Raw genomic sequence first — 19256 nt, 5'->3', positions numbered from 1 at the left:
CCTGGAAAAATGCTAGAGACTGTTCTATTGCTATGGTGCAGCAAAAACCTGTTATGAAAAATGCCAAAGTACTGGACTTGAATCTCTTTCTTTGGGGAGCACATCTTGCGCTGTAGCAGATTCAGCTCTCTTCTTCCATTGCATTGCATTGCTGACTGGGTAAGAATTTCCCAAAACAGAGTTTTCCAGCTGTTTCACAGAAGGCATAAGATGCTTTAGCTTCAAGGTCCTCTATTTCTCATTTCTTCTTCTTTGGTCCACAGAGAAAAGAAAAGGTTCCACATAAAAGCAGCTCATAAAGACTTAATAGTTCTTTTTAGAAAGACTATTAAAGTGTGGGGGCTGCTGAGCCTTACACATCAGTCTGCTCTGTTTCCTTCTAGCCTGTAAAATTGGGGATCTTTCTTTCCTCTGCCTTGGAGAAGAGAGAAAGATATGTGCCAAAACTGATCGAGTCAGTACACCAGGAGCCACTGCAGGAAAGGTCTCTAGTGGCAACTCTGTCCCTATTGATGTCCCTCTCAGGTGTTTATGTGACACCATTACCTTCCTATCTCCTGTGTATCAGTGCCAAGTGCTGTTCAAATCACTTATGTAAGAGAGTAGATATTAATGGAGTGTCTTGCCTTGACTGTGTATCTGCAGTCACAACTCATCCATGACCTATCATCACCCAGCAACACAAATTTCATTTGGATCAGGCAGGAATACAGCACTGTATTTATGCCACATCAGCCACAGCACACTGTGCTGCCTGTGACAGCTCTGGGGGTTTCTGCTGGCCGTGGGAGGACAGATGCCAGCTGAGCTGCCATACAATTATGAGTGCAACAGCCACACAATACATGGTGTAGTCTGCCAAGGAAAAGTTACCCCTTCAAAGGAAAGCTAATGTAATTGAATGAGAAGAGTTAGCACAGTGCTTTGGGTCACATGGCTGCAGTGCCCTAAAGCCAGACTTTTATCTTCTGATGTGCCACCCTGAAGCCACCAATTGGCCTCTGAGTATGGAGTGGATCGAATCATTTCTCCTGGTGAGAGAGGCCTGCTGCCTTGCTATGCAAATTAATGCGTGAATCATATTAATCTCTGACGCAATTAATCTCCTCACTAGAGGTTGGGCAGACTATTTGATTCTCATTAGGTGGGACACAGGCCAGGGCCAGGAGTGCCTCTCATTTCAGGGACACAGCCTGCATGGGTCTGACAAATCAACAGAGCCTGCATGGGATGGTGTGGCACTGGTAAACATGCAACAGAGCCATCTCCCAAAAGGCATTCCAGGTGCAGCCCTCTCTGTTCAGGGATGTTGCTGCAGTGGGGAAGCAGTTCATGGTAGAGAAAACAGTATGGAGAGCTGAATTTCACTTTTGAGTATTTTTTTAAGTAAGCAATCCTCTGGCCAAAGGCAGATGACATTTCAATATGACTTATTATATATGTATCCCTGATGTTCTATAAAGTGACTGTGATTCACATCTCAAATATTAGAAGCTTCCATTCCCCATTAACTGGTGGCTACCAACTATATAATTGCATAACCACAAAAGACTATGTTGAAGTAACATTTGTTAAAGTAACATTAAAGGGTCTGACTTAAAACCACAAAGGCTCAAAACTTCAGCACTGGAGCCGAAACCGCGGCTGTAATTCACTCAAGAGTCCACCACATATGGCATACGTACTGTAAGACCACACACTATTCACACTGGATCCCTGCAATATCTAGGCATTGCTGAAACCAGAAGGTAGAATTCATTCTTTCACTCTTTTTTGTGAGATTTCTATGTTCAGATTAGGCCTTTATTGTTAATACTAACAATGTTTCTGTGAGTGGATCTCTTAGTTCAACAAATTCTTCTCAATCATGTTGTTTGTAAGGGGTAAGTAGACATGGGACTGTTTTCTCTTTTTTTTAATATTTGCAATGAGAATAATATGTGCATTTTACACTTGGAACACCCTGAAAAATGCCATGCCCCAGTCCAGAAGAGCAGCGGCAGTAAATCCAACTGGCACTCACTGCTCTAACAAGATCATGCTGTCTGTTTGCATTTACTGCAGCACCAATGAATGGGGAAGTATTTCTGAAAACTTGTTCTCCCTCAGCAAGTTTCAGTATGTCTGCACTGCCATTTGGAGAGGTAACTGCTCAGTTTTGCCTGCACAGTAGCAGGTTCTGGAATAATGTAGCTTTAACACACCAGGTGAATTAACATTTGCGAAGTTCCATGGCACTGTAGCGTTCTGTCTCTTGTTACCTCTGGTACAGCCTGAATAGTTCTGTGCTATTCCAAAGTCAAATTACACAAAACAAGAGGTCATATCTGAACTTTCTGTGTTGCCCTTCTGCAGGAGTGTTCAGAGAATGATGTGTGGTAACACCTAAAACAGTTTTAATTGTTTCTCCCAAACTGTGATATCACTGCAAGGCTTTTCCTGCTGAGTTATTTACGTTGAAGTTCCCGATTTAAACCAGCTTAGCCCCAGAGAAAGTTATCAGCCTTCGAAATGATCCTTTCTTTCTGAAACACTCAATTTTAAAAAAAAAAGTTTCATTTTCCAGTCATGTTACTACTTTCTTGATCAAAGAAATGATAAGCTAGAAAAGCCTCAGAAACAGCCTTTCTGATTAAAACTATCAAGGGCAAGACAGCCTCTGGAGCTGCATATTAAGGACCTGATTATCCCTTCACTTATATAAAATCAGAAATTACTCTTTTGAAATCAGTGAAGTTAGAGAATAAATCCAGGGTAAATGAGAGGAGAACTGAAGCCTGTAACCCACCCAGAGTTAGTTACTATATTTAATAAAATTTGTGTTCAGAAAGCTAAGGATTTCATATTTCATAACCAGTATGTAAGAATTTTCCTTTGCACTTGGTCTTTTCACAGTTCATTTTTGCTGTTACAAGGAAAAATTTATAAGCCTGTATTGCCGCCTTTCTGCTGTCATAGAGCTGGACTCTCTGAAAACCCAGCAATCCCTGAGGGAAGCAATTTCAGACAGTGAAGTCGCTGCAGCCAAACAAAGACACCAGCAAGTTATAAACTACATACAGGTAATAGTCTGTTTCTGACTATTCCAAGGAGATTTTAAGGTGGCTTTCTTAAAAATTGCATGGGGCTGTAATTTGAAATCTAAATGGAGAATTATTCACAGACATCATAAAAAGAGCAGTTGTATCAAAAGTGCAATTCTGTTTTTATGAAATTCAAACCCAGAACATGCTTTCCTTAGTTGTTGCTTTTATAGAAGGATTTTTATGGGTAAAATCAAATGACAGTTATACTAGACTGTTATAAAGAAATGTGTCAGTCTGCTTGTAAAACTCCCTCCCATCTAACCTGAGGTAAGCTAGCACCATGTCTGGGCATTCATTTGTATAAGAGTTTTTCTTTGTCTGTATGAACTGGGGACATTTTTCACTGTGATAATGTGGCACTTTAAAAAATTTAAATGAAAATTCAGACTAGATTGTGGAGACAATCTCCACCAACAATATCACACTCAAGAACACAGCTCTGCATTTCATATGTCAAGCTGACCCCAAAAGCAGCTGTGAACATGGCCAGCACCATGCAGTGGCACTGCTTCAGTCCCCCAGTGCAGGAGGATCACCACTGTTACCATACTTGTCTAATTTGCTTATTCTCTGTCTTTCATCCTGATTTTCCTGTACTGTTCCCAAATCAAGACTTTACCTACTCAACTCAGGGCTCTTTGAACTACATCTCATTGTGCACCATAGCAAAGCCTGTCCTTTTGTAAACCATTTTGGTAATTGGTTATTTATAGATAAAGCTCATGACTTTTGCAGAGTATATCTATGGGTATGGTTGACCCGTCTTTCTACAAGAGAGGTGCAAATTTGCGGCTCTCGATTCTTAATATTCAAGCTATCTTCTGTTGGAATAGGGGCCAAGACAACCATTTGTCCCTTTGACAAGATGCTTGACCGTCTATAGTTATGAACAAGAGGACAGTATTTCTATTTCCCTTTGTTCTGCATTCAGACCCCCTTTGCCTTGTCCAGAACTTTTTGGCAACCTGTAGCAGGGCAGAGAGGGAAGATCCATTGTACTTTCACTCTCAATCCCCTCCCATTCTCACACTCAGAAAATCTAGCTTTCTTGCAGTGTGCAGGAGAATTTGGAGAAATTTTATCCTTCACATCAAACCCAAGCATTTGTATATTCATATGCAGGTACTGTATAGACAGTTCTGTGTTCCTCTTCTCCAAAGTGCTTGAGTCACATATCTATACTGGGAAAATATGGGAGAACATTTTAAACTTCAGTGTTTTGTGCTGAATTATTGTGACAGTGTATTAGGCTTGTCAGGTTTCCTCTTAAATGAAAAGCATCTGTATTCCACCTATTGGCAAAAATATCTCAGCCCACCACATACCGCAATCTTCAGTGGTGACCACGAAACCGCAAGAGCATTTGTGTGATCCCAGATCTAAGACAGTGTTGAAGTCACTACACAAACCAAACATTGTAAAGAGCAAGGGAGTCTATATAAATGCAGTTCTGAAAAGGAGTCAGAGGGCAACTGAAAATAAAAAATGATTTAAAAAAAAAGGGAAGAAGAAAAAACCCCAACTAACCAAAATATAAGGTACTTGGAGTCTTTACCAGAAGGTTACAGAGAAAGGAAAGAAATCTGTAGACACTGAAACTAAAACTGAAGTTAAGCTGTAATTGATATCATTTAGTGCTTCAAATGTTCCTAAATTGTGAAAGAACCACAGTTCATTACAATGTCCTGCAGAACAGCATCAGGGGGAAAACCAACAGGATTTGCATTTTAATAAACTGCATGCAGGATGGTTGTTGTTTGGGGTTGAGAGGGAGGATCACAGAAAAGGTGTATAAAATCTCTAAAATCAAATAGGTGAGATGTTTACTAACTGGAATTCGTTTCATGGAGCTATACAGAAGTCTTGAAATTATGCAGGATTACGAATTAATCTCTGAACTATTTGTTATTCTTATTGATATATATTCTTAGCTCAAATTAACTCAGTGGCAAGGCTTGCACTGACATCACTGGAGTCAGGATTTCACCTTTACATAAAAATGGCCATACTAGGTCAAAACCAAGATCCAGCTATCCAGCTATACTGTCTCCAACACGACTTATCAGGAGCTACCCCAGCAAAGCTGGCATCTACAGTATCCCTTGGGAGTAAATTTCACACTTTGAATGTGCATTTTGTGAAGTATCTCCAGCTAAGAGAAGTTATCTTCGAATACCAGTCTGCAGGCTCTCTGATCCCTCTGTCACTCTCTGATCCCTCTGTCACTCCCCTATTTGACAATTGTCACTGCACAGAGTACCCCTCACTTTTGCCTCTCCATTACTGACCCAGAACTCTCACTCCATTCTTACAGAATGTAGCTTGTGTGACTGCAAAGCAGCTTCCCTCAAACACTGCAATATTAATAGGAAGGCTCACTTGAAATTCAGAACCTCCTGCAGGAAAAGTATGAGGGAAGTTCTAGAAAGGATACTGCAGCAGGAGGGTATTTACTCACAGCTACTGTCATTTGATGGTTGCTACATTTGCTCAGCCATCAAAGATCTTGAGGGGCTTGAAGATGATGTTAAAAGATGTTGAAAGTGTTCCATTATCAAAAGACTCTTCAGACCCACATTAAACAGCATCTTTCCTCTCTGCAGAGATACTTAAAGCTACATCCTGCTATTGATTTAGGCACTTGTCTCTTATTGCCATCAACAGGCATGTGTTAGAACTGCTGTTGTGTAGATTTATAGTTTTAAAATGTACGCAGACTAAAATGGTTAGGGAGAAACTGCAGTTTGGCTCATAGCTGTGCTTCTGCCCTCCATTTATGTATCAACACGTGTATGTTCTTTGTTAAAAACTAGGTCTGACCTGAGCAATTGCTTTGACTTGGGTTTGCAAAGATGCTTCAGAAGTCTCACTTTTATTCCAGTACAGTATCAAACCACCTTCCAGGTGTGCTACAAACTGATCAAGTTTTTACTCATTCAAAATACAATTTTCATTTTCTTTCCATGTCAGACTTCAGGTCTGGATTCACCCCTCCTAACTACACATTCTTAATTGAGGTACCTCTTAACCAAAATCGGTTCAGACCACCTCAATCTGAATGTTCTTTCAGGGGATCCTGCTGCTCTCTCTTGGCAGGGACTACAGACTTACTTGGGCTCTTGAAAAAAGTACACACTTAGGTAGAATTAATACTCAGACTTAACCATATTTTGTCCCTATTTTTTCCTCCACAGCAAATTGATGAGATCTGGAGGGACATGAGATGGATCACAGAAGCACTGCAGTATGCAAGATACAAGCAGCCAGCAGCAGGCCTGCCCATAAAGAAGCTTGTGGATCTTTCAGAAGAACACTCTCAAAAGAAAATGAGCTCCACCTCTTCACATCTAGATTGTCTTCCTTCACCTCCCCCTTCCCCTGAGCCTAGAATCCAGAGGAGAAAAGCTGTGAATGGTAAGAGAACTTTTCTTTGTTCACCAAGCACACTCTTTGAACTCACTTTTAATTATAACAGCTCTTGTACGTCTTTTTATAAAAGGAGTCAATTTTTTCCCATACCTGCCAATGTATCTTAACAATCATTTTACCAGTCATTTGCCACTCAGTATCCTGAGATCCTTCTACAATCTTTATAATCATATTTTACTTTCAGATACTCAAAATAACTGTTCATCATCAGCCAACTTTGTCACCTCGCTGTTTCAGATCACTTAATGAACAGGTTGGAAGGGACAAATGCTATCACTGGCTTCTCCATGATGTCCAGAATTCCAGTAAAATCCATCCACGGTGAAAACTGACGGCTTCATTTGTTGCCTACACCAACAATCTGATATTTTATATGGAGGAAGCTTTCTCTTCATCCCAATTACAGCTGCAGAGCCTGTGGTAAAGAACATTATCAAAAGCTCTTCAGAGCTCTGACGACGGCTGTGTATTAATTGTGCACATGTTCAGAGTTTTATTAGACTGATGAGACATGAGTTGCTAAGCAAAAGTTATTTATCCATTCTCATCAATCGTGTATCTATTATTTCTCCCCATAGTTTTCATTAATTTGACAGAATCTAACTTAGATTTTTCCATAGTTTCCATTTGCCACCTTCTGTTTCTCTGGTATTACAGCCATTTTCTTTCCAGGCTTTGAGTGTTTCTCTGCTTTGCAGCAATTATTTCTTATGCCCCTCTTGCTTTGTTTTGATAGAGCAAATTTTAGTGCCAATAGTCCAGTTTAACAGCTGTTTTCACATACCTCTCAGGATTCCCAGTGTTTTAGACAAGCATTTTGAATTACACAAATTACACAAATAAGCACCCACCTCACTGGGATCATTACTGCTTCTCTGCATAGCCAGAAAATTAAACTGATTAAAGAAATGGATCACAGCAAATAAAGATGGAGCAAATTAAACAGCAACACCCATCTTGCTAACAGAATAAGGACTTTGGAGGAAAAAATAAACCATCCTGCTGAACTGTCTTTAAGCAACAAGTAAATGAAACAGTAGAAACAAAAGCAACAGATGCTGCATTAAACAACTGCCATGACCATTACAGTAATAATTATTTGGGTTTTTTTCAATTTGGCCGTTTTATACATTTAAGGAAAATTAATAAATCTCTTCTGATTAGATTTCATGAGGTTAAAAGAAAAGAAACCAGAAAAGGCTGGTGCTTTGCTCCACCTCATTATACAGTAGTGTTCTTTCTCAGCACCCCTCCCTCAGCTATGTTTCCCCTGTATTACAGATCATGAGTGCAGAATAATCCTTAGCTCTGGCACAGTGCAAACTGCAGCATTATCTTGTCCTGCACACCCTGGATTCGTTAGTGCTGGGCTCTATGACAATTTACATGAGCTCCAAGTGAACAGTCAGCACTGTATAAAATCTATGTTTAATTCCTGGAATCTAAGATAAACTATCCAGGGCAATGGAGCATCAATCTATTCTATCACACATGCCACCATTTATTATATTATTGATCCTGGTGAAGCCAAAAGACAGCAGTGATTTCAGTGCCAGTGTAGGATTTGGTCCAAAAATTTGCATTTGAATTACATGTATCTGTTTTGGATTTGAACACTCATAATGCACCTGATGGCCAAAAGGGCAGTTTTTTATTTATCAATCTCCATGTTGTGCCTTGAGCCTCATACCACACTTATAATCGCACCCTGCTCACCGTTACAGAGATATAAATCTAGAATAAGTCAACCAACATCTTTAATAAAAACAGAAACTGGATTAGAGATTTTTTCTCTCACAAATCTCCATGTCTATGAAATTTAGTGAAAGCAAGATAAAAGAAAACAGATCATCTCAGAATTTATTCCCAATTCAAATTCAATTTTTTTCCTGTCCTTAACATAATAAATTAATTCTTTCTGGTTTTCCCAATTCTGCCACCACCTGTCTAACACATCTGTAACTCCTTCCTGATAAATCCTCCCTGACTGCCTTTGCCGTCACCTCAGCCCAGGGCAATTCCACAGAGGAAACACACATACATTTCCAGCACTGTAAATTTAAAATTAAGACAAAAAACACATAAACGACAGTTAAGCCGTTTCTCTGCTGAACTTTTCTTGTTAGTGTTAACCAGTTTTCCTTGCAGACTCCCAGCCCTGCTCAGATGAAGAAGGCTGCTCCGAGGTGTTCCTCCCAACTGACAGCGACTACGACTCCAGCGATGCATTGAGCCCAAGGGAGTTAGACCTGATTTACTCCTCGTCCCAGGACATCTCCCAGCAGGCTGGCAGTGGCCTGAGTGGCAGCGCACCCAATGTGCTCCAAGTCCATGACATGAAGCCCTGCCTGGCACTGAGAGAAGGCTTGACAGAGTGTGGTACCTTGGACACCAGTGCTGAACGTTGCACAGAGCAGATGAGCAGTCTGACAATGTCAGGGCTTACACCGAAAAGCACGGACAAGTCCTCCAGTTCCAAGCAGCCACTGGGCTTTTTAGGGAAAAAAAAGTTGGGCAAACACCAACATTACAACTACTTCAGCCGGCAGCACCGCTGGCTGCGCGTGCACAGCGAGACTCAGTCGGGCTCTCTGTCAGAAGGTGTCTACACCCAGCATCTCATGAGATCTCCAGATTTGTCTCAAGAACCTACCTCCGGTGAGCAGGTGAAGATTCCCATCGAGGGGTCTCGGAGCACTTTCGTACCTCATGCATCCAGCCTTCCAGAGGAAGGGAAAGGCAAGTATGAGGAACCAAGGCAGGATGCCCATAGGACACATGTGGAGCCTTATGAAACAACATTTGTGGATGAAGAGGGCAAGTCCTGGGCAATGAGCATGGAGTCTGTAGAAAACACGGATGTGCACAGTGCTATGCAACAGATCACAAGTCCAGATGAGCAGTTGGGTTCTGCTGTCCCAGAAGTTTTCAGCAGCACCCTTTAACCCCAGAATCCTCCACTGCTTCCCATCACCCCACATGAGATATGAGCATTGTGATCATAAGGGCCATACTTTCAAAACCACTGGTAAAAATCCAGCTCCTGAAATGGAAACTCATGCCACTCTAAAGAATCCTAATCTTTGGACTTCATCACCAGATTTCTGGTCTCACAAATGTGAGAATTATTATTACTGGCATCTGCAGGTTTGCAGGTACAGTCATAACAGTCACCACATAACAATCTGCAATTGAGTAATCAGGTTTTGCAGGTCTCTTCATTTCTGTATTTCTCCGAGGATGCAAAATTTTAAGCATGAGTGATTCTGCCTGCAAGTTAGCAGAAGCTGTAACATCCTTGGTGTCCTTATGTTAGGACTGTGTCCTAAACTTCTATTAACTTGTTTTTCACCATCTCCTGCAATTTTTTCTACTTTTCAGCTTTTCTTGAATGGATTTAGGTTGGATATAGCTGAAACACTAACTGGTCTAGTAACACAGATAACCCAGAGTTTCTAGCCACTTAAAGAAGTGAAAATTCTTCCAGTATCTAGAAAATGCAGTCAACACCATCTCTGAATGCTGTCAGAGCCTGACACAATTATCACAATTGGGTTTTTTTCAGGAGGTTAGATTTCAAATTATTTAAGTAGCAAGTTATTTTAAAAGCTTAGGAGATGAATCTTTGAGGTAAAGAGCAGGCAGAATGAGGCCAGGTTCTAGTGGAATAATATGCAGGGTCTATGTGAGATTGAAGCAAAGTTTTTCTTTTCTTCTCCCCGCCACACACGAGCACATTTTGTTGTGTGTTGGCATCACTCTCACACACCCATTGGAAAGAAACACCCCTTTTTTTGTTCCTGAATATTCACCATAAATTCCAGGGGTATTTGATCACCATGTCTGAAGCTGGTATATTCTGGCAATTCAGATTAGGAAAGTTTGGGGTGCAGTTTGAATCTAAGATTTTTTTCTTTGGGCCCCAAATAAATACTAATATGATAAGGAGGTTGGCATCTTGCTGTATTGTGTAAAGGCAAATCACAGTGAGTCAGGATTTTGTCCTTTGCAGCCACAATAAGCCTTGGAGCACTACAGAAGATAATCTCAAAAATGAAATCTATATTAATAAGAACCATAACACTGGAGTCACTAAGAAATGAACTAATGTGTAGAGAAACCCCAGCTGTTGCACAAGCTTTAATTTTCTTAAAGAGTTCTTGAAGTTTAATTTTATAGGCCACATTCCTGCTGGTTAAATTCCCTCACTCCGTGTTTGTGTAGCCTTCTACCTTTTGGTTTTCCAGCCTCCAGGTGGATACATTCTAAGGCCCCCAATAAAGAGATTTGAGTTAAACAGTTGAGTTTACAAGTCCTTGAGGTAAAGGTAAGGATTTGGGCCCATGATCTGTGGTCCTTATTAAAATAGCACTTCCATAACCCCAGTGCTATTAAAATCCCTGTGAACTCAATCCATAAATTCAAAAATAAATGTTATTCACTATTTTATGCTTGGTCAGTATGTGGAAGCCACGAAGAGTCTTTGCAGTGATAGGAAGGGCAAAAACTTTCTATAAGGGATTTACATTTGTAATTTCTCTTTTCAGGAGCGGGAAGTTAACTTTTTGCACCAAAAATACTCATTCATTACCTGATCCAAAGTGAGGATGGAAAGATTTCCATTCACTCCCACAGGCTTTGGATGAGACCCACAGCAAAAATTCCTGTGGGTGAGAAGATGCAGGGGGAGCAGCAGTGTCAGTGCCCATTTGCAGCTAGAGGGGCACACATTGTATGGAACTGGGGATGGGGAAAGCCTGACTCACCACAGAGCCAAGCAGAGATGTCTGACTGTCACTGAGGGCACTCACAGCTGGTTACTTTAGATTCTGTTTATTAGCAGAAGGCTTTTCACCAGGGAGAGACAAGCAATGTAATGCTTCTGTGCAGAACCAAAATAAATGACACAGTTTTTCAGTGTCAAGCACCTCGCCCAGGCTCCCCTAATCTGTTTCGCCTCTAAGGAAAACTGCCATAAAACTATTAAAGAATAAAATAACCATACACTGAGGCCATATGTTTTTGCAGAAAGTGATGAGATGAAACAAGATGTTCCTAAATGAAATCCACGTCACTTTGCTTTGGCTCATCGGGAACAATGAGGGCAAGAAGGAGCAAAATCTCCAGCAGAGAGGCATACACTACTGGTGAGATAAGGCTGTAAAAATCTCTTATCTGCTCCTGCTGCTGGACTTTTCCAGAAGCAGTCATGTAGCTAATAAAGGACTGGATTCTTTACTCGTAGGAAGGGCTTGACTTCAACATAATCTTCTGTGCTGAGATGAAATTTGACTCTGGAAGTGCAAATACCAGCCAAAATCTACTCTGTCTTGATTTTAATCTTGCTGTGGAAGTAGTGTTTAGGTGATGCCAATGGGATGTGTTTCCTTGATCTACTGCCTCTAAATTGAGGTTCTTCCACAAACTTTAATAGTCAAAGTACTAATTGATAGTTATGGGCTTAAATACTTCTGGTTACAAAGCACTGACTTATCTTTTGGTAAAAATACATGTTCTTGTTCAAAATTGCTATCCCCACCTATTTTGAGTCTCCTTAAAAGAACAGCAATGAACACCCAGAGATAAATAAATAGTAGAAAGCAGCGCCTTCCAAGTACTGCCATAATACAAATCACAATTATTCTGCAGTTCTCTTAGGAACATCACACACACATTTCACAAGCAACTTCAGCAACTGAAAAGAATCCTGGAAAATGCACAGCACAGCACTGTTAGCCCCACTCCATAGAGGACTCCACCAGTGACTCTTCTGAGCAGAGCTGAGTATATGCTCACAGTCCAGAATCAAATTTAAATTAAGAATCAAGATCTTTAATTACTGGGAACCCTTTCTCCAGGCTGAGCTTGAGTGACCCTCCAAGGATTCTTGCACAGAGATGGGCAGTGCCACGGTGCAGAGCCTGCACCACACCAGTTTCAGTGGCCAGCAGACAGCTCATTCAAAGGAGCCTGTGCCCACTTTGTATCAGCTGAAGCTCTCCTCCCTAAAGGGTACTTGGGCTTTGCAACTTCTGGGTCTCTCTTACTCATCCATCTTGCACCAGAACTTTTGTCCTGCATTTTCCAGGGAGTATATCTTCTCCTGGGTTGAACCCAGTCCCTCCTATTTCTAGCAGTGACTTGGACTGGCTAGAGAAGAATATAGTGTTCTAATATTATGACCCCACAGAAAGCAAAAACTCAATGTGGAGCATATCCCCCTCTTTAGTGGTCTCAAACTTTCTTGTTTCTGTTGGTAGGAAGTGAGATATAGGTAAACTGCAAGTTTTACACTCAAAATTCCTTGCATCCACAGGAAGACAAGTTTGTACATGGACAGTTTGTCTCAAGACACCTGTAGCTCAAGCATTTATTTCCCATCCTTGTATTTTTTACTTGGTTTTTGAGACTAATTAACAATTGGATTTTCTACATAGTAAGACAAAGAAATCTATAAAACACTTCTTTTAAATACAGACATTAAAGGGGGAGATGGGACATGGAATATTTTATCCTGAAAATTTATGTGTTTTGGAAAGAGACAGTGCATCTTTAAATTCTCTAGGGTATAAAGAAATGCATTAAGTTGCTGGTCAACTCTTTTAAGGTGTTTAAATGCGCGGCTCATGACTGTTTTGTAAAATTTCAATACAGCCTTACAAACAACAAGGGTATAGTGTACTTGAAAATAGGGTACACAGCTTGGAAACTTACTCTGAATTTCTCTAAGGTGTTGAACTTTGCCATCAGCAAAAAGTATTTTTAGTAAACAGGCCCTGAATTTTCAGACAATGGAGATTTCATCAGGTTGGGTCTCTGATTTTTCCATGACAGAAAAACATAAAGTAACTAGAATGCTTTATTTGTAAGTATAATTTATCTTTTGATTGCATGAAGTAGAATTTATAAGGCTGAATCATGCCCAGAAGTGAGAAAGGGGAGCTGTTGGCCCCATATATTCTTTGCAGAAAGGCAGGGGAGCATTCCCTGAGGTGGACCCTGGCATGCTGGAGCTGGCAGCAGGGACTGACCAGCAGGCCACCCACCCTCCCTGGAGCAGCCCCCAGAGCCCTCCCTTTGGATCAGATAGCTCTGAAAAGCCAGGAGGAGTTGTCTTCATCTGATCAGGTTCTGGAGCAGCCCATCCATGACTGCTGGATGCTGTAGAGATCCCACCAGCTCAGAGATCACCTCTCCTCAGTGCCGGTGTCTGTGAGCTCTGATCCAGCAGCTGGTTCTCAGTCTGGGTTTTGGGGTGAATACGAGCCAGGCTGGAATGCCTTCCTCCGTCTTTTCACACCACAGCATCCTGGGCAAGATTCAGCCTTTACACCAGTCATCCCAAAACAGGAGAATGTGTTACTGAGCTTGGCTGTCACTAGGCTACAGAAAACCGCCTATGTAGCTTGTCAAAAAACTAGGAACAGACTTTTTATGTTTACTGTTATTTTAATTACCTTTCTTGGAAAAGCTATGTGAAACCGATCTGACACTGGAGAAGCTGGTGTGGCACTGATCTACCTTATTACTGTGAACTGTAGTAATTTATTAAGCAGATTTGAAGCTGAATGCACAGACTTTTTGTGGTTTTCTTTATGTAAAGGTCCGTTTGGGCCCAGTCCTGTTGTCCTTGGACCTCACCCCAGGTTCTTTTGCACCAGTGTAAATGAAGAGTAGTTCCACTGAAGCTGGGTCAGGTACAGACCATGTACATACCAGCACAGCCTGACTCACAGTTCCATGTCACCTGAGACCCAGACCAGTGGAGTCATCATGAAAACAACATATTTATGCTGGTGTAAAAATGATGTGTGTAAGGAAGACAAAAGGGGCTTTATCTCATAAAATATTCCCCTGGAGGTCACAGGGACCACTGGAGCTGAGCTCAGAGAGTGAGCCCACCACGCTGTTGTGGCACCAGTTGTACTGGGGGAAGCCCACACTGCATAATTCATTATTGCTCCTTATAATAGGGGCCAAACTTCTCTCCCATGTTATGCAAATGAATCCACTTCTGAATGCAATGGGCGTTCCAGTCATTTTGCTGATAAAAAGGAAGACTTAATAGGGTTATTGGGGACTTGGAGGAGGGGAAGAGGGCTTGTTTGTTTTTTCCCCTGGAAGAAAAAGTAATTTAAGTGAAATGTGTGAGGCAGTGTTTAATTGCTTCCTGCCTTGTTTGTACATAGCAATTTGGCTGTTTATTGGTTGTCTTTGTTCAGATTTTTATTGTAACTTGTTTCTATATATGCAACCGAGCGTACGTTAAAGTTTAAACTTTGGTACAAAATAATGCACAATTTTATGTGCTCTAGAATTTTGTAAATATCTCGATGAACAATGTATGCTGTGCTAACTGTGAGCTTGGGACTTGACACAACAATATTTTCATGCATATGTACCTGTGAATGGCTTGAAAAAAGCAAAATATATATTGAGGATGGCCACGAGCCAAGAGTAAATGAGTGCCGTATGACTCATGCTTCTTTAATAATTCCTGAAAGAGGCATGTATAGTACATAAAATAGACAATAAAAATAATTTTCAGGACTACAAATATTTTTTATAACTTCAGATATTAAATACTATTTTAGAAAAAAAAAGATCAGTTGGTAAAAGAAATCTTACATTTATTTGAGTGAATCATTGTCATAAAATGTTCTTAACATAGATTTTTTTGTTTGATCTAATAGCATAGAAACTCAGCTCTCTCAAGGTTTAGAAGACTTGAATTGCTCTTGCATTCTTACGACTCCTGTGATCTGCTAAAATTACGCACTTCAAGTCTTCTCCCGCATTAACAAAGGAACGCTGTTGTGTACACTCACATGATCCTAAATACAACATGCACTTGTGCATAATCTTTGAACAGTATTTCTTGAAAAATACTCTGTTAGACCATCATCAGGTATCCCCCTATGTGAACTTTACAATCCCTGGAAATCTGAATGTAGTTTGTGTTTTTCCCTGAAATCCTTTATGTTTATTGGAAAGTGACTTTTTCTAAGGCCAAGCTTTCAAATCTGGTTTCTAAATCTTTATTTTAATTCAGAAACCTGAATGAAATAGGCATGGCTTCCAGGTTTGTGGGTGAAAATACCCTCCCATAAAAGACAACTTAAACTGATTTTTTTTTACATATTCTTGCACACAAAAAAAGCAAAGCAAGACACTTCTAATGCAGTGTGGAACTGTGTTACTGTATGTAAGAAAGAGAAATAAGAACAACTCTATTTTGAATGCTGAGGTGAAACTGGAAGGGTTCTGCTCTGGGTCACAGTTCACCTGCTTTCACAGCCAGACAGGTTGCTAAATGTGTTTTAACAATCAGATGATGCCATAACTGGAGTAAGTGACATAGCCAAGGTCACACAGACAGCTTGTGGCAGAGCAGGGACACAATTTCCTGGTTAGCATCCTCCCAGCATCATCATCCATAGCTTCTGCACAGGTACATGTGGCAATGTTCCTGGTGACCATGATGTGTATTTCAGCTGTGACATCCCAATCCAATGCAAACTTCAAAATTAACAGCATGTCTCTGGAATAATATTGGATATTTTCACCCATGGAAAATATTTTAACCAAAACACAGCCAAAGTGGAGTTAAGCAGCAGAGCAAAATAATTCTCAAAATGTAAGATAAAACATGTCAGTCATTTCCACTACCTTGATTTTTAATTTCAAAACATTAAGATTGGTAGCGCATTTACTACCTTAGTAAAAGAAAAAAAGCCCAAATGCAAATAATTAGTCATGTACAGTGACCTAAGAAATTAACTGGGGAAAACACTGCAGGACAAAGCAGGATTTTTGTGTGCATGTATTTCAGTTCTTCTGGTGCATTTTGCATGTACCATGCATTTTTGGAGCCTGGTTGTTTGTATGTTTTGCTTGCCCTGAGCTGAGATTTCTTCTTTCTCTCAGAAGATCAGTGAGTGAGCAGTGCAATTCTCCCAGACACTTCCAACACGTCTGCCATGAAGGACAGTGCTGTTCTGTACTTGCCTCTGTGTTCTCTGCTGTTTTACTGAAATGCTTTTAAACCAACTGGGAAGAAGTTACAAACTTTTCTAGGCATGTTTCTGACTCGCTCTTCTGACAGCAAAAGATACCCATTTCACTGTTCCACTCCAGTGTATTGAGCTATATAAAATCTTATCTCTCTGAGCAAACTATTAACTTATTTTTTCATTCTGTCTTTAAATAAAAGCTTTGGGATTGATTTGGGGTTTTTTGTTTGTTTTGAAAACACACAAAAAAATCTTTATTAATAAGCTTCACTTTTCTCTTTCCCAGGCTGCTCTTCTCCTCCCCAGACTGCTTTTTTCAATCTCTCTCTTCAAACAAATATATATATTTTAGAAAAGGCTATTAAAATATTTCTATTTTCTTAAAGTTTTAAATTAATAAATATTAATTAATTGGTCCTAATTAATCAGTAGGACTTCTTTTTCTTGCCTGTGAGAATAACATCTTTTTATTCTGACTGTCCAGTTCATCTTTATTATACCAAAAACAATCAGGTAGAATCATCCACTCTCTGCTCACACACACACTCAGTTACAGAAATAATAAATGGAGCAGCAACTTTTAAGCCTTATAAACTAATATTAAAGAAATTTAAAGACAAACAGCCTTTTATACCAGTAAATATACATGCTTTTTCTTGAAATATCAAAATCACTGAATTTGGAAATGTCTGCTTTTTTTTTACTGAATCAATGTGATATTTTCAACCAAATTTTATTTCTCGGGGGGGAAAAAGGCAATGCCAAAATGTTTTGTCTGGCACTGTTTGTTATCACTTTCAGAAAATCCTGAAGTAAAATATTTCAAGTATGGATGCCTTAAGTGGTGATAAATAATTCAGTAAGAGTTGAAACACCCTCTGTAAGAAACACCAACATCTGCCACTGCTGCTGATTTTAGTGGTACTTGGGAGTGCCCCACACTTCTGAAAATTGGGCATTTCATTGAAGCCCTTCATCACACAGGAATGATGGCTCCTGTTCCCCTCAGCTGTGATCATTTCTGGACCACAGAAGATTTTTCCACCTATGTGGAGGTTCTTCACAGGAACCTGCATGGCCTTTGTCTTTTCCCATAGTGCTTTTTAAGATGTTCGAGAAAGGAAAATGTTGTTTTGCTTTGTTTTTTCACTTATCTTCTCTTTTCCTGAAATGGTCACAGAAAGGAGCTAATTCAGAAATCGAGCTGGAACAGTGGAATGCCCGATTCGCATGGCTACACGTGCTTTGAACCCAGCCACAGCAGAACAAGGATTTTTTTTCAAGCTTTCTTCTGGGGCATATTTGCTTCTTTCCCCCTTCTGTGCCTTGTACTTTGGTCCTGATCCCCTGCTCTCTCGTGGCTCCATCCTGATCCCTCTCTTCCTCGAGTCTGAGTCACAAGAGCAACAATCCTGCCTGCTCCAGCCTACTCAGTGCCTCAGCTGTTAGGGTAAAGCCCACGCTCCCGAGGGACTCACGTTTGAGTACAACCCCAGGATTGTCAGGGCTGTGGCTGGCAGTGCTGCCGAGGGGACAGTCTAAGGCTCTATTTTAATCTTCTGGAGCCCAGCCAAACACTGGAACGGAGCTGCCAGCACGAGGGGGGCCCTCCTGCTCACTGTGCCTGACCTCCCATCAGGAGAGGTGCTGGTGTGCTCCTTCTCAAACTACTAGGGCTCTTTCATTGCGCCTGACCTCCCATCACGAGTGCTACCAGGGATCCAGCTCCGACTACTGGGGCTTAACCCTGGCCCGGCTCCAGCACACGAGCAGCACGCTTCTTGTCTCCAGATGTAAGATGCACCGAGCGTAAATCCAGACTCAGCTGCAGGGGCTGTTTCAGGTACGTTGTAAAGCAGCCACAGGAGCGACGCCGACTGCTCGTCCTGTCTTAGAGACCTGGATGCATCCCCGCACGCTTTTTGAGCTTTAATTTGGGAGGATGCAAGCCAGCACTTCACGTGTGTTTGTGGTCCTAGCCTGAGTCTGTGCCCTGCAGCTGGCTCTGCAGCTTGGCTTCAGATCCACAGTCCTGTCCTATTGACTCCACAGCTCAGCCCCATAGGCAGTGACGAGAGACCTGGCTGTGCCGTGGGCCAAAGCCCGTACATAACTGCAAAGCCCAGCATGTCTTACCCTCTCCTAGATACCCACAGAAGGGAATTTTACAAAGACCCTGGCAGGGTGACGCCCAGCTCTGATGCTCAGCACTGCAGACCTCTCCTCCAACACGGGCAGCAAAGTACAGCAGCGCTGTCCTCCTGACTTACTCCTGGTTTGCCCGGAGTGCAAGACACCAGTCCATCCTGGCTTATCATAAATCACCACATCACCCTCTGTGCCAACGTGACACCCCATGCGACACTTACTTTTCATTGAAAGAGAAATGTATTTTACCAGCCTAAGTCAGTGTGTCCTTATTAACTTCACTGACGCCCGCCGGGTCAGCTCTAGAGCTGCACAGCTTTACACGAGATTTACACCTCAGCAGCCCGGAGCCTCTGATGCCGCTGCGGTGACCGAGCCTGCGGCAGGGGGCAAAGCTTTGTCCTGAGGAGGCTCGGTGGGGCTCGGTACCGGACACGGGCTGAGCCTGCCCTTCGCTGCGCCTATGTCCCGCCTGTGTCCGGTGTGGCACAGCGCGGGGCGTGCTCTGTGACTGGCGTGGGACAGCGCGGGGGTCACTGCCTGTGCCGTGCCCGGTGTGGGGACAGCCCGGGGTGTGCTC

General features: G+C 41.6%; 1 protein-coding gene across 2 annotated transcripts in view; it reads left to right on the top strand.

Annotated features, from left to right (window-relative positions):
* ANKFN1 (ankyrin repeat and fibronectin type III domain containing 1) overlaps positions 1-16740 on the top strand; it is a 121453-nt gene extending 104713 nt beyond the window's left edge. For both annotated transcript variants that reach the window (XM_048323958.1, XM_048323957.1), the window contains 3 exons: positions 2896-3062; positions 6281-6500; positions 8664-16740. In XM_048323958.1, coding sequence (XP_048179915.1) covers positions 2896-3062; positions 6281-6500; positions 8664-9460 — 1184 coding nt within the window. In that variant the 3' untranslated portion in view covers positions 9461-16740. The remainder of the gene's footprint in view (positions 1-2895; positions 3063-6280; positions 6501-8663) is intronic.
* Positions 16741-19256: the final 2516 nt, after the last annotated feature.

The sequence above is a fragment of the Corvus hawaiiensis genome, chromosome 19 (genome assembly GCF_020740725.1).
Source record: "Corvus hawaiiensis isolate bCorHaw1 chromosome 19, bCorHaw1.pri.cur, whole genome shotgun sequence".
Taxonomy (NCBI): Eukaryota; Metazoa; Chordata; class Aves; order Passeriformes; family Corvidae; genus Corvus; species Corvus hawaiiensis.
Note: the sequence above shows the minus strand (reverse complement) of the source record. Positions and strands in the feature narration are given on the sequence as shown.